The 12,504-nt window shown below is 52.0% G+C and overlaps 1 protein-coding gene across 2 annotated transcripts in view; it reads right to left on the bottom strand.

The window, feature by feature from the left end:
• The window catches only part of mdga2a (MAM domain containing glycosylphosphatidylinositol anchor 2a), a 1,293,828-nt gene that overhangs the window by 840,088 nt on the left and 441,236 nt on the right, over positions 1-12,504 (bottom strand). For both annotated transcript variants that reach the window (XM_072491028.1, XM_072491020.1), the window contains exon 3: positions 11,905-12,079. In XM_072491028.1, the coding sequence (XP_072347129.1) occupies positions 11,905-12,079 (175 nt within the window). The remainder of the gene's footprint in view (positions 1-11,904; positions 12,080-12,504) is intronic.

Below are 12,504 nucleotides of genomic sequence, written 5' to 3'. Positions count from 1 at the left end.
CCCCCAGGGTGCTCTGGGTGTGGGTGGGATAATGGAGTTGTGATCAGCCATGATCTTATTGAATGGCAGAACAGGCTTGAGGGGCCAGTTGATCTACTTCTGCTCCTGGCGTTTTGTCCTACATTCTTTTATTTCAGAATCCATTAAAAAATTATTTGTATACGATTAAATGGCTGCGGAAATTAAGTAAATGTCATGGACACGAGTTTTCAAAGAATGGAAGTGACCCACAGGAGTCTTGTTGGAAAAATTCAGACATATATAATAAGACAGTGGTGGGCAACCTGGGGCCCGAGGGCCACATGGTTCTGAGTGCAGCCCACGGGACATTGTGTTGACTGTTACCCAGGCGCAGAGTTTCCACATTCCGCTGGTTTCCATTCACGTAGTTTATTTCCTACCGGTATGACTGAAGTGTAGAGAAAGGGAATGTGAAATGAGATGCGTGCTGATTGCCCACAACATTGACTGTGACAGCCGTACCCTCCCTTTGCGTCCAATCCAAGTGCGCATATTTATTTTGTTTCAGCACTTGAGGTTGATGACAGGCCTATTAATACATGAATGATGAAGCATTTTCTATAATGTGTGAAATATTCTGCATGTATGAAATGTGGTCAGTCTTATTCAAGGATCATATTTAGTGAACGTGTCCAATTTCAATCTTACGGCCCACTGAGATGAAGGAGGGCCATGAGGTACCCTCACTAGCCTGGGTTGCCCATCACTTTTATAAGTGGAAATCTAGCTCATGGATAAAAAGTTGATTTGACAGATCAGAACCAAAATAAAGTTAAATTTTTGGGCGGGATTCTCCGGTAGCCGACACTGCAATCAGGGCGTGCGATCGGGCGGAGAATAGCTTCTGATGCCAAAATCGCGGCAGGCACCAGTTTGACGCCAAATTGTGATGCTCCATCACCTTGAAAACAGCGTCAATGTGATGTATGCCGCACATACATTAAACGCTGTTTGCATATCATGGGCGTCATTCTCCGACCCCCCGCCGGGTTGGAGAATCCCCGGGGGCTACCGTGAATCCCGCCCCCGCCGGTTGCCGAAGTCTCCGGTACCGGATATTCGGCGGGGGCGGGAATCGGGCCGCGCCGGTTGGCGTGCCCCCCCGCTGGATTCTCCGGCCCGAATGGGCCGAAGTCCCGCCGATAAATTGCCTGTCTCGCCGGCGTGGATTAAACCACCTTTTGAACGGCGGGACAAGGCGGCGTGGGCGGGCTCCGGGGTCCTGGGGGGGGGGGGGGCGCGGAGCGATCTGGCCCCGGGGGGTGCCCCCATGGTGGCCTGGCCCGCGATCCGGGCCCACCGATCCGCGGGCGGGCCTATGACGTGGAGGCACTCTTTCCCTTCCGCCTCCGCCACAGTCTCCACCATGGCGGAGGCGGAAGAGACTCCCTCCACTGCGCATGCGTGGGAAATTGTCAGCGGCTGCTAACGCTCCCGCGCATGCGCCGCCCGGAGATGTCATTTCCGCGCCAGCTGGTGGGGCAACAAAGGCCGTTTCCGCTAGCTGGCGGGGCGGAAATTCCTCCGGCGTCGGCCTAGCCCCTCAATGTTGGGGCTCGGCCCCCAAAGATGTGGAGCATTCCGCACCTTTGGGGCGGCGCGATGCCCGTCTGATTGGTGCCGTTTTGGGCGCCAGTCGGCGGACATCGCGCCGTTTCGGGAGAACTTCGCCCCATTAGTGGGCCCAGAAGAAGGCCTCCGCGATTCTCTGCCTCCAATCGGCCGGGTTCACAACAACACGGTCCACGTGTGCTCTCAAAAATCGTGAACCTGGCGTGGTGGCTGCTGAGAAAGAGTGAGAGGGCGTACGGACAGTGTCCAGCGTCGCCATACTGCGCCGACAGCCGTGCTGCTGGCCGGGGAGCTACTGCCAGGCCGGGGGGAGTAGTAGGGGGTGGCCAGGAGGTGGGCTGTGGGGTCGGGGTAGACGGGTACGCAACACCATTACTTTTTTTTAAAATAATTTTTATCAAAGGTTTTCATAAAATATCAATAACAAAATGAAAAAGGGAACCCAACAGGGTTAAGTACAAAACACAATCTAGAAAAGCAACCCCACATCCCCCCACCCTGTACATAAATAATAAATTAACATTAACACCCCGACTTAACACAACAGGTATATATACCCCCTCAGACCCTTCAGTGTAAATAACAAAAACAATAATAAAGTAATGGGGTCCATGCCGAGGCCCCAACTTCCCCCCTGTGCCGCCTCTACTGCCCCCAAATTTTGAGGGCAGCCACCACCACCGGGCTCGTGGTATACCTCCTTGGAGGGAGCGGCAGCGGCGCCGTTGCCAGCGCCCCCAGACTCGTACCCACACAAGACGCCGTCTCCAGCCTCTTCCATGCAGCCCCCTCCATCACCCACTTGCACACCATCGTCGCATTGGCGGCCCAGTAGTACCCACAGAGGTTGGGCAGGGCCAGTCCCCCCCTATCTCTACTCCGCTCCAGGAACACCCTCCTCACCATCGGAGTCCCTCGCGCCTACACAAACCCCATTATACTCCTGTTAACCCGCCTGAAAAAAGCCTTCGGGATAAACACGGGGAGGCACTGGAACAGGAACAAAACCCTTGGGAGCACCGTCATTTTGATTGACTGCACCCTACCCGCCAAGGACAGCGGCAACGTGTCCCCCCTCTTGAACTCCTCCTCCATTTGCTCCACCAGCCTTGTAAAATTAAGCAGGGCCCCCCAGCTCCTGGCCACCTGGACCCCCAAATACCTGAAGCTCCTCTCCGCCCTTTTTAGTGGGAGCTCACCAATCCCCCTCTCCTGGTCCCCTGGATGAACTATGAACAGCTCGCTCTTCCCCATGTTGAGCTTGTACCCCGAAAAGTCCCTGAATTCCCTAAGAATCCTCATTACCTCCGGCATTCCTCCCACCGGGTCCGCCTAAAGTGACACCCTATGCTCCTCCCCACTCCGCACCAACCCCCTCCAGTTCCTTGACTCCCTCAGTGCCATAGCCAGGGGTTTAGTCGCCAGTGTGAAGAGCATGGGGGACAAGGGACACCCCTGTCTCGTCCTTCGGTGCAACCGAAAGTACTCAGACCTCCTCCTGTTTGTGGCCACACTTGCCATCGGGACCTCATACAACAGCCCAAACCCCTCCCCAAACCCGAACCTCTTCAGCACCTCCCACAGGTAACCCCACTGTACCCTATCGGAGGCTTTCTCAGCGTCCATCGCCACCACTATCTCCACCTCCCCCTCCCTCGCCGGCATCATGATAACATTCAAAAGCCTCCTCACATTCGCGTTCAACTGTCTCCCCTTCACAAACCCCATATGGTCTTCATGGATGATCTGCGGCACACAATCCTCAATCCTCGTGGCTAAGACCTTCGCCAGCACCTTGGCATCTACATTTAGCAAGGAAATCGGTCTGTAAGACCCACATTGCAGGGGATCCTTGTCCAGCTTCAGGATCAAGGAGATCAGTGCCCGGGACATCGTCGGGGGCAAAGCCCCCCCCCTCCCTTGCCTCATTAAATGTCCTAACTAACAGCGGGCCCAACAGGTCCATATATTTTTTATAGAACTCGACCGGGAAACCGTCCGGCCCCGGTGCCTTCCCCGCCTGCATGCTTCCTATCCCTTTGATCAGCTCCTCCAGCCCAATTGGGGCCCCCAATCCCTCTTCCACCTTTGGAAACCTCAATTGGTCCAGGAAGTGGCCCATCCCTCCCTCCTCCCGTGGGGGCTCGGATCGGTACAATTCCTCGTAAAAGTCCCTGAAGACCCCATTGATGGCAAACCCACTCCGCACCACACTCCCTCCCCTGTCCTTAACTCCCCTGATCTCCCTAGCTGCGTCCCGCTTCCGAAGATGATGCGCCAGCATCCGGCTTGCCTTTTCCCCATACTCGTAAATCGCCCCCTGGGCCTTCCTCCACTGCACCTCCGCCTTCCTGGTGGTCACCAAGCCGAATTCGGCCTGGAGGCTACGCCTCTTCCTCAACAATCCTTCCTCGGGCTCCTCCGCATACCTCCTGTCTACCCTCACCATCTCCCCCACCAGCCTCTCCCTCTCCCCCCGCTCCCTCCGCTCCTTGTGGGTCCTAATTGAGATCAGCTCTCCCCTCACCACCGCCTTCAGTGCCTCCCATACCAATGCAACACCATTACTGCAGGTAGCAAGGCAGCCATGCAGCTGTGCATGCCGCTGACAGCCCACTTTAAACCTGGTGCCCTGCGTCATATAGGAACCCCCCCGGGTACCCTCCCGGGTGCCCTCTGGCCCCAGCCAACCCATCAGCAAATTGGGCGCTCCAGCACAACCTGTCCCATCTTTTTGGCTTTGATACGTGTGTGTGTGGGGAGTGTATGTTTCTACGGGCTGCAGCTTGGCAGAGCTGTGAGTGTCCATTATGGACCCCGCGAATCCCGCACCGTTTTTCATGGGATTCAGTGGTATTCCACGTGGCACCACTGCTCGCCCCTCACCGGTAGCGGAATCGGCGTAGGTGCAGAGCGGATTTTCCTATCGTAAAGGTCCACGGATTCTCCGTAGGCATCAACACTTCGTCGCAGAAAGGGAGAATCCAGTCCCATGTGTTTTTACTCACATTGGGAATGGCGAAACTATGTAACCCAGGCATCAGGGATGACTCCACCTTTGTTCATTCATCATAAATTGGAGGGTTTTGACTTGAAGAAAGGGAGCGCAATCTCAAAATTTGTTAAAGACACAAAAGTAGACAAACAGCCAAAGACTTCAGGAAAACAGACAAGCTAGTGGAATGGTAGCACTGTTGTCTCGGGACCTGAGTTCAATTCAAACCTTGGGGGACTGCCTGTGTGGAGTTTGCACGTTCTCCCCGTGCCTGCGTGGGTTTCCTCTCACAGTCCAAAGATGCGCAGCTTCGGTGGGGTTAGAGGGATAGGGCGGGGGAGTGGGCCTCGGTAAGGTGCTCTTTCAAGGATCCGTGCAGACTCAATGGGGCGAATGGCCTTCTTCTGCACTGTAGGAATTCTATGAATAATGGGGATAAATGTCAGTGGGAAAGCATAGAATGACATTTTGCATTCAACGAAAAGAAGCTGAAGAATGTGGATGAATAAAAGAGACGTTTTTTGCATTGTGTAACCAGAAACATAGAATTTAGGAGTGACGAAGTCCTGATATATTTGTACAAAACACAGTACTGAAGGCAGCTTTGGCTATTGTTCTGATGACATTAAAATCATACAGGATGGATGAGTTTCGATTCACCTTTACAATGCCAGGGATGAGAAACAATAGTTATGAAAAATGATTCAAGGTATTGAGACTATTTTCATGGGGGTGAAAAAGGTTGGGAACTTAATATCGGCCCAGGTTTTGCAGTGGGAATTATGACAAAACATTCAGCATTTTGTGCCATTACACCACTGAAACTGATGCCAGAGAGTCCTTACTTGAGGCAAATAACAGCACTTTTCTTGATGTTGGGCACGATTTAACCAAAAATGTCAAAGTGTCATTTTGGGCGAGTTTGACGGGGATTTTTCTGTTGTTTTTTTGGGTGAGACCCACACTGGTTTTTATCCATCACACCACCTATTGCCGGTTGGGATGCTGGCGTGGCGGCTGAGGACTCAGTCCGCGGCCGCCCTGGTCGGGGGTGGTGGGATCGAGGCCAGGGCGGGGGGCCTTATAGGCGGCCGGTGGTTCGATCTGCGGGATTAGATGCTTGGGTGCGGGGCCGATCGGGGGGTCTCATTTCTTGGTGTGGCTCCGTGGTCCGAGTCTGCCATGGAGCTCGGCGTGGCCTCTGGAGGCCGCCGCCATGCGCATGCATGGACTCCGAACCGGAAGTGCGGGGGCACAGATCTGCAGCTAAAGCTGTGAGATTTACTCCGGGTCCCTGCTGGCCCCTTACAGGGCATTGAAGTAGATCAACTTTTTAATCGGAATTTTGGGAGTTTTTCGCGTGGGGATATAGTTCCATTTTGGGAGAATCGGAAGAATTGAGAGCCGACATATTTAAATGAGCCTCACAGTGAGCAACCCGCTCCGTGTTTCACCGTGGCGGGAGGTGGCCCGCCAGTGTCGATGGCAAGGTCTTCTGGTTCTGCTGTTGAGAATGGGGTTTCCCGCTCAATGCACACTTCCCCTCCACGAACCCGGGATGGGGGTGCGCTGTCGGCATGACCGGAAGATCCCACCAGCGTGAACGGTCGGAGATTTCTGGCCAAGATCTTTACTTTATAATCACTGCTCTGCTGAAGGTACTCCAACCCAGCAATGACCCAGCAGGAAATTTGGAATAACACCGCTCTACAAAGAACAAGGAAAGCTGCTCCTGAAAAGCTAATTTCAGATGAAGTGAATATTAAACTTCGCCATTTTGTTTTTAAAAATCCAAGCATTTTTAAAACAATACATGAAAGAATGTTTATCTTCATTTTAGCTGTTAACTGAATCCATTAATAGTCAATTTATTTTACCGTCTGTAAATGTAAGAGTGAGGTGAGTGGTAAAGATGTTGGGGAGTCAATGAAGACAACTCATTAATTCACCATGAGTAAGCCGAGAGGCTAGTAAAACTGTCTTCATACAAAGAGTTGTTGGAGCATGGAATGAGAAGACTGTCGCAATGGCACTACTGTAACGTTCTGCTGCCATGGACGTAATGGTCAAAATAACATCCTTCTGTGCTCTAAGCACCTGCTGCTGTTTCAACAATGGCATTCATTTATTTATTTTAAATGTATTCGTAAAAATATTCGTAGACAAAGCAATGCCAGATAGGTACATCAAATACTTATACACTAATGGTGTTTCTCGGTCACATTGCTCGTCATCTCCTAACGCATTGGCTGTCATTCCTTGGGAAATTATTGAATATTAAACCTCGCAGTTCTGGAACAAATATTCACCAATAACATTCCTGGAATGGCAGGATTATCGTATGAGGGGAGTTGGGTTAATTGGGTCTCTACTCACTGGAAATTAAGAAGAATGAGAGGGGAGCGCAAATCAGGAAACTTCCCAATCCTTAGCCATGCAAATTTTTGAATGGCGAGGGTTACGAGGGATTCCCGAGGGAACCCTGCTATCTGGCCGTCATTTTGAAGTCCTGCGGCTGGGCCCCCCGCAATGATATTCAGCCCCCTCTCCCCCAAACCAATTCAGCTCCGCCCCAAAGTTTTTCTGGGCCACTCCCCCTCTCAAGTATGGGGGTGGCACACCTCCTTCCACCCCACAGCCCCCCACCATAAAACCCCTAATTAAAGGGAGCCCCTAATTTAAGAGACTCCCTAATTTAAAGAGACTCGCACAAGAGAATGCCCAGAAGGGAGACCCCTGTCTCTTTGATGTGGTCCAAGATCTGTCAATCAAAGCTTAATGTTGATAAACATTGTGCTTAGTTTCACAGCTGACCACTTCAAAGTCACTCAAGGGAGATGAATGGTGACAGCAGGATGTTTGTGGACCATGTCAATCACAGCCTAGTAAATCAATATCAAAAATAAATTAATTAATGGCTTGCAGATCAAAGACCTGAGGAGGTTTAAACCAGATTATTGCCCAGGTGAGTGTTAAAACAGTGATATTTTCACTAACTCTGTGTGGACTTCTCTCTAGCTTCCAGGAAGGGATCTCTCTTCTGGGGGACTTCCAGACAGGGGTCATCTACTTTAGGGGGTCTCTTTAATTAGGGGGTCTCTAGTGGGGTGGTGATGGTGGGGATCAGTTGAGGTGGGCAAGTCTTGCATTGTGGGGAGGGAGGGCCGAGTGGCCTTCCGATAGACTTCGGGGATAACTCCCTCAAAGAATTACCCCCTTCGCCCACCGCGAAGTCCACAGATCCAGTACACGCTTGTGAAGGCCTACAACAATTCTCGCCCACATGATTCCCGGCCCAAAGGCCTGGAGAATCACGAGGACCTGCAAAATTCGCTGATCCTGAGGCTATGTATTGACGCCGTCATAATCGCCATCGCGTTTCCCGAGGCGTCAACATGGCCTCATGATCAGCAATTCTGGCCCCTACAGGGGGCCAGCACAGCACTGGAGCGACCCACGCCGCTCCAGCTGCCGATCCCAGAGTCAACTGGGCGCCGCAAGGTCCGCGCATGTGCAGTTGAACCGGCGCCAACGCACGCATGCGCAGTGGCACCGGCACAAACGCGCGCATGCGCAGTGGCTCCCTTCTCCCTGCCAGCCCCGACGCAACATGGCGTAGGGCCACAGGGACCAGCGTGGAAGAAAGGAGGCCCCCCCAGCCCAAGAGGCCGGGCCGCCGATCGGTGGGCCCCTATCACGGGCCAGGCCACAGCGGAGGCACCCCTACGGGGTCGGACCCCCCTCCCCCCCAACTGGCCGCCCCCGGACCCTTCCACGCCGAGGTCCCGCCGGGTAAGACCAGGTTAGTCGGCACCGGTGGGACTCGAATTTTTTGGTTTGGCCGCTCGGTCCATCCCGGGCGGAGAATCGCGTCCTGGCGTCGGAGCGGCGTGGCCCGATGCGGCCCCAGGCTGAGAGAATCCTGCCCAAGGTACCTGGCCAGTTAATAGGATGCAAGTGGGTCTTAACAAACCTCGAACCTGACACCAGCAAGGAACCGGAGCATCAAAATGGCTTTGATCCTATTTTCTGCCCAACACTGCGTTCTCTGCCACCTGAAACCAGTCGTGGAGTTTCCAATGTGGCAGAGAATCCAGCCTATTCTTTTCTCTGGCTCAGGGGTGGTCTCGAACAAGGGGTCGCAGCATCAGGATACATGGTAGGCCATTTAGGATTGAAATGAGGAAAAGCATCTTCACGCAGAGGGTGGTGAACCTGTGGAAATCTGTACCACAGGCCAAGGGCCCAATCCAACACACTCATCGCATCCGACTCAGAATGTGGCAAGGCTGTTAAGTTTCATGAGAGGTCGTGATCCATATTTGCATACTTAGGTGGGCAGTTGGGCTCACTTAGATATGTCAGGGGCGGATTCTCCCGAACGTCCTCTGCCTGGGAGCGCTCGCCATGTCACCATTTAGCACAGGTCCACACAAACGTGGACCAGGCATAACGGTACCTGGGGGGATCTCCCAGGTCATCAGAGGCCCCCCTGTGGTCGGGCTCTTGGCAGGGTTGTAGCCAACTGGGCACCTTGGCAGTGCCAGCCTCCACCCTAGTAGGCACCCTGGCACCCTGACACTGCCAGGGTGGCCGGATGGCCTTTCTGGATTGGCTGGGGAACTGGCGGTGCCACGCCCTTATGATGTGGGGTGAGGGAGGGCTCGTGAACCCCCTAAAAGATACGTTGGGACATTTGGGGGGTTCTGCACGGAGGCTGCGGTGGCGGGGGTCCAGAGATTGGGGCGACATTCAAAAATGGCGCCCTAATCGCCTCCTGGAGGAAATTAAGGTATATGATGCCTCGGCGGGGTATTCCTCACCAAGGCCCCCAAAAAACACCAGAGTCCTGTTTGATAGTGGAGTAATTCTTAGCGCTGCAGGTGCCAAGAAACACCCTGCTATTGGCGCCCAAAACGAGACTGTTTTTTACCCGTTAAATCATGCCCCAAGCCAGCGAATATATTGAAGAAGGAAATAAATGGATACTTAGCCTCCAAAGATGTGAAGGGGAGAGCACAGGGTCATGGAGTTGAGATGGAGAATCTGCGGAGCTGGCTCGGAAACCCAAAATGCCTACTCCTCCTCCTATTTCCGATATTTCTATGACACAGCACATTACAGCCTCAACATTCAACAACTAGCATTAAGACAAGCTTTATGTTTGAAAACTGTTGCTTTATTCTAGTTACCCCTACTGTGCCCGATAAAGTGTTCGGAGAGTAGGAAACAGGACCATTCGCAACAGGGTAAGTGTGACTGTAATATGCACAGCCTGTTCATGTTGTCTGGTGGTCAGTCAAATGACTACTCAAAGTGATTTTCAATTAAATTGTTGGGAGTGAATTTTAAACGTTTCCACTTCTTTATCCAGTTCAATTACAGAGGGACTGCTTTAATTTCACAATCACTAACTTGGGTGGAGGGACAGGAAATTGCAATTCAAAATTAAAATGAGTCAAACTTTGGTTTCATTAACAAACAGAAAAATAGATTGAGGTAAATATCTTCAATAGCAGCAGGAAATGCTGCAGATATACTTCAGGTCAGTCAACAAAGGTAAGTTAATGGACAGAGCTTGGTGGGGGGTGGACTGGGATGATGATGATGCTATGACCATCAATTACCACCACTGCTGATATTCTACCAGTGGTGAAGTAGGTGGTGTGTGTCCTTGGGCCTTTTCAGGCCTTTATATGGCCTAATAATGACCACTTAAGGAGACCTTCCCACCTTCGCTGGTATTTTAACAGTAGCGGGCAATGTTCATGACCAGTGACGAGGTCTCCAGGGTGTCTGTTGGTTCTGGAGGCTCGTTCTGGTACGACGCTCCATGCCTCATGGAGGACCCCCTTCATTTGTTTTTAATAAAGAATTTACAGTGCAGAAGGAGGCCACTCGGCCCATCGAGTCTGCACCGGCCCTTGGAAAGAGCACCCCACATGAGCCCACACCTCCACCCACTCCCCGTAAATCAGTACCCCCACTTAACCTAAGGGCAATTTAGCATGTCTAACCCACCTAACCTGCACATCTTTGGACTGTGGGAGGAAACCCACGCAGACACGGGGGAACGTGAAGACTCCGCACAGACAGTGACCCAAGCCGGGAATCGAACCTAGGACCCTGGAGCTGTGAAGCAACTGTGCTCACCACTGTGCTACCACATCCCCAACCATTCCCCCCCACCACCGCCACCACCACACCCAACCCCCACCCCCCTCCGCCAATCCCTGGCCTCCCAATTGCCACCCCACACCTCCTCGTTGTGCCTGTCGAACTGGCTCAGATGTGTTCACCCTGCTTGCTTTGCACCCCGGCTTCTATCAATGCTGCTCAGGGTCTGACTGCAGTCCCAGCAGTGGCCACCACGCTTGGTGGCACTGCTGTAGGTGGGGAACTACCAGCCCTCGGATTGACTGGCAACTCTTGCATACGGGAGATCCCCCCTCATGGTCGCGAGCCACAACGTTCAGTTGTTGTTTCCAGGGCCAGCTGTGGCTCTCTGCGTTAAGTTAAGACAAATATTTCAGGCGTAGTCTGAACATCAGAATTTACAGCTTTTTTTTATTCATTCAAGGGATGTGGGTGTCGCTGGCCAGGCCAGCATTTATTGTCCACCTCTAATTGCCCTTGTGAAGGCTGGTGGTGACCTGCCTTCTTCAATCGCTGCAGTCCATGAGATGTAGGTACATCCACTGTGCTGTTACGGAGGGAGTTCCAGGTTTTTGACCCAGAGACGGTGATATATTTACAAGTCAGAATGACGAGTGGCTTGGAGGGGAACTTCCAGGTGGCGGTGTTCCCAGGTAACTGACTTTGTCCTTCTGGATGGTAGGGATTATGGACTTGGAAGGTGCTGTTGAGGGTTTTTTTTTTGATTTGGGCTTTTAAGTATTTTCAATTTTTCTCACAGGGTGAAAATTCAAATCCACATCCAAATTAGATCAAATAAAATCCCAGTGCATACATATTGCGAATTGTAATATTCCTCTCACAGACAATGAGCTAATTTCAAACCTCTGCCACACAGTCTGTTGTGACATTAGCCTTTCTCTCACGTGCAACACATCCCTTTATGTCACAGGAGGCTCCCAGTGCAGCAACACTTCACAAGCAGGAGATAGAAAATCAGTTCAGTGAATAATATTGTCAACCCAGTTGTGGTTTTCACTTGCATTTCTTCGGTAAGCAATACAGCCTCTGTCCTTTCACAGTTGCAGCTACACATGTGTACAAAGCAGTGCTGAACTCGGCCGGATTTGAAATGGTGCATGAGGTGGTGGGAAAGTGTCAGTGTGCCACAGGTTACTTACAGTATACATCTACTCTGATGGACTTGATTGCAGGGGTGCTCAAGCCATTGTCAGCTTTGCAGTAGTAACGGCCTCCCTGGTGTCGCTGGATTCTTGTGATCCTCAGGGTTTCATTGAAGACACTGTTGTCGTGGAACCTGTCAGAGGCACTTCCTGCTGTTTTGGTCCATCTGATCTGAGCAAGCATCATTAGAGATGATTATTACACACTGTTACTGACGGCAGAAAACACAGAAAAAGCGCCTACCTATGAATCAGATAGCTTTCCGAATTATTTAGCATCTGTCAGATTTGTGATAACTTGAATCTAAACACTTTATGAAATGTTTTGTCGCAAAGGATAATTTAAAAACGCACTGCACTGACAAAACCCAGAACCAAAATCCCTGAGGGTGAAATTTTCCAGCCGTTCTTCCAGTTGGATTTCCAGTCCCATTGACAGTGACACCCCCCCCCCACCCCACCCCCCCCCCCCCCCCCCCACCCCCCACCCCCCACCCCCCCCCCCCCCACCCCCCCCCCCCCCCCCCCCTATATTATAAAATATAGACCCGGAATTTGCAGGTATTCTGAGTGAACCATCAGTGTTCACTGTTATTA

Source organism: Scyliorhinus torazame, chromosome 2 (assembly GCF_047496885.1).
Source record: "Scyliorhinus torazame isolate Kashiwa2021f chromosome 2, sScyTor2.1, whole genome shotgun sequence".
Taxonomy (NCBI): Eukaryota; Metazoa; Chordata; class Chondrichthyes; order Carcharhiniformes; family Scyliorhinidae; genus Scyliorhinus; species Scyliorhinus torazame.
Note: the sequence above shows the minus strand (reverse complement) of the source record. Positions and strands in the feature narration are given on the sequence as shown.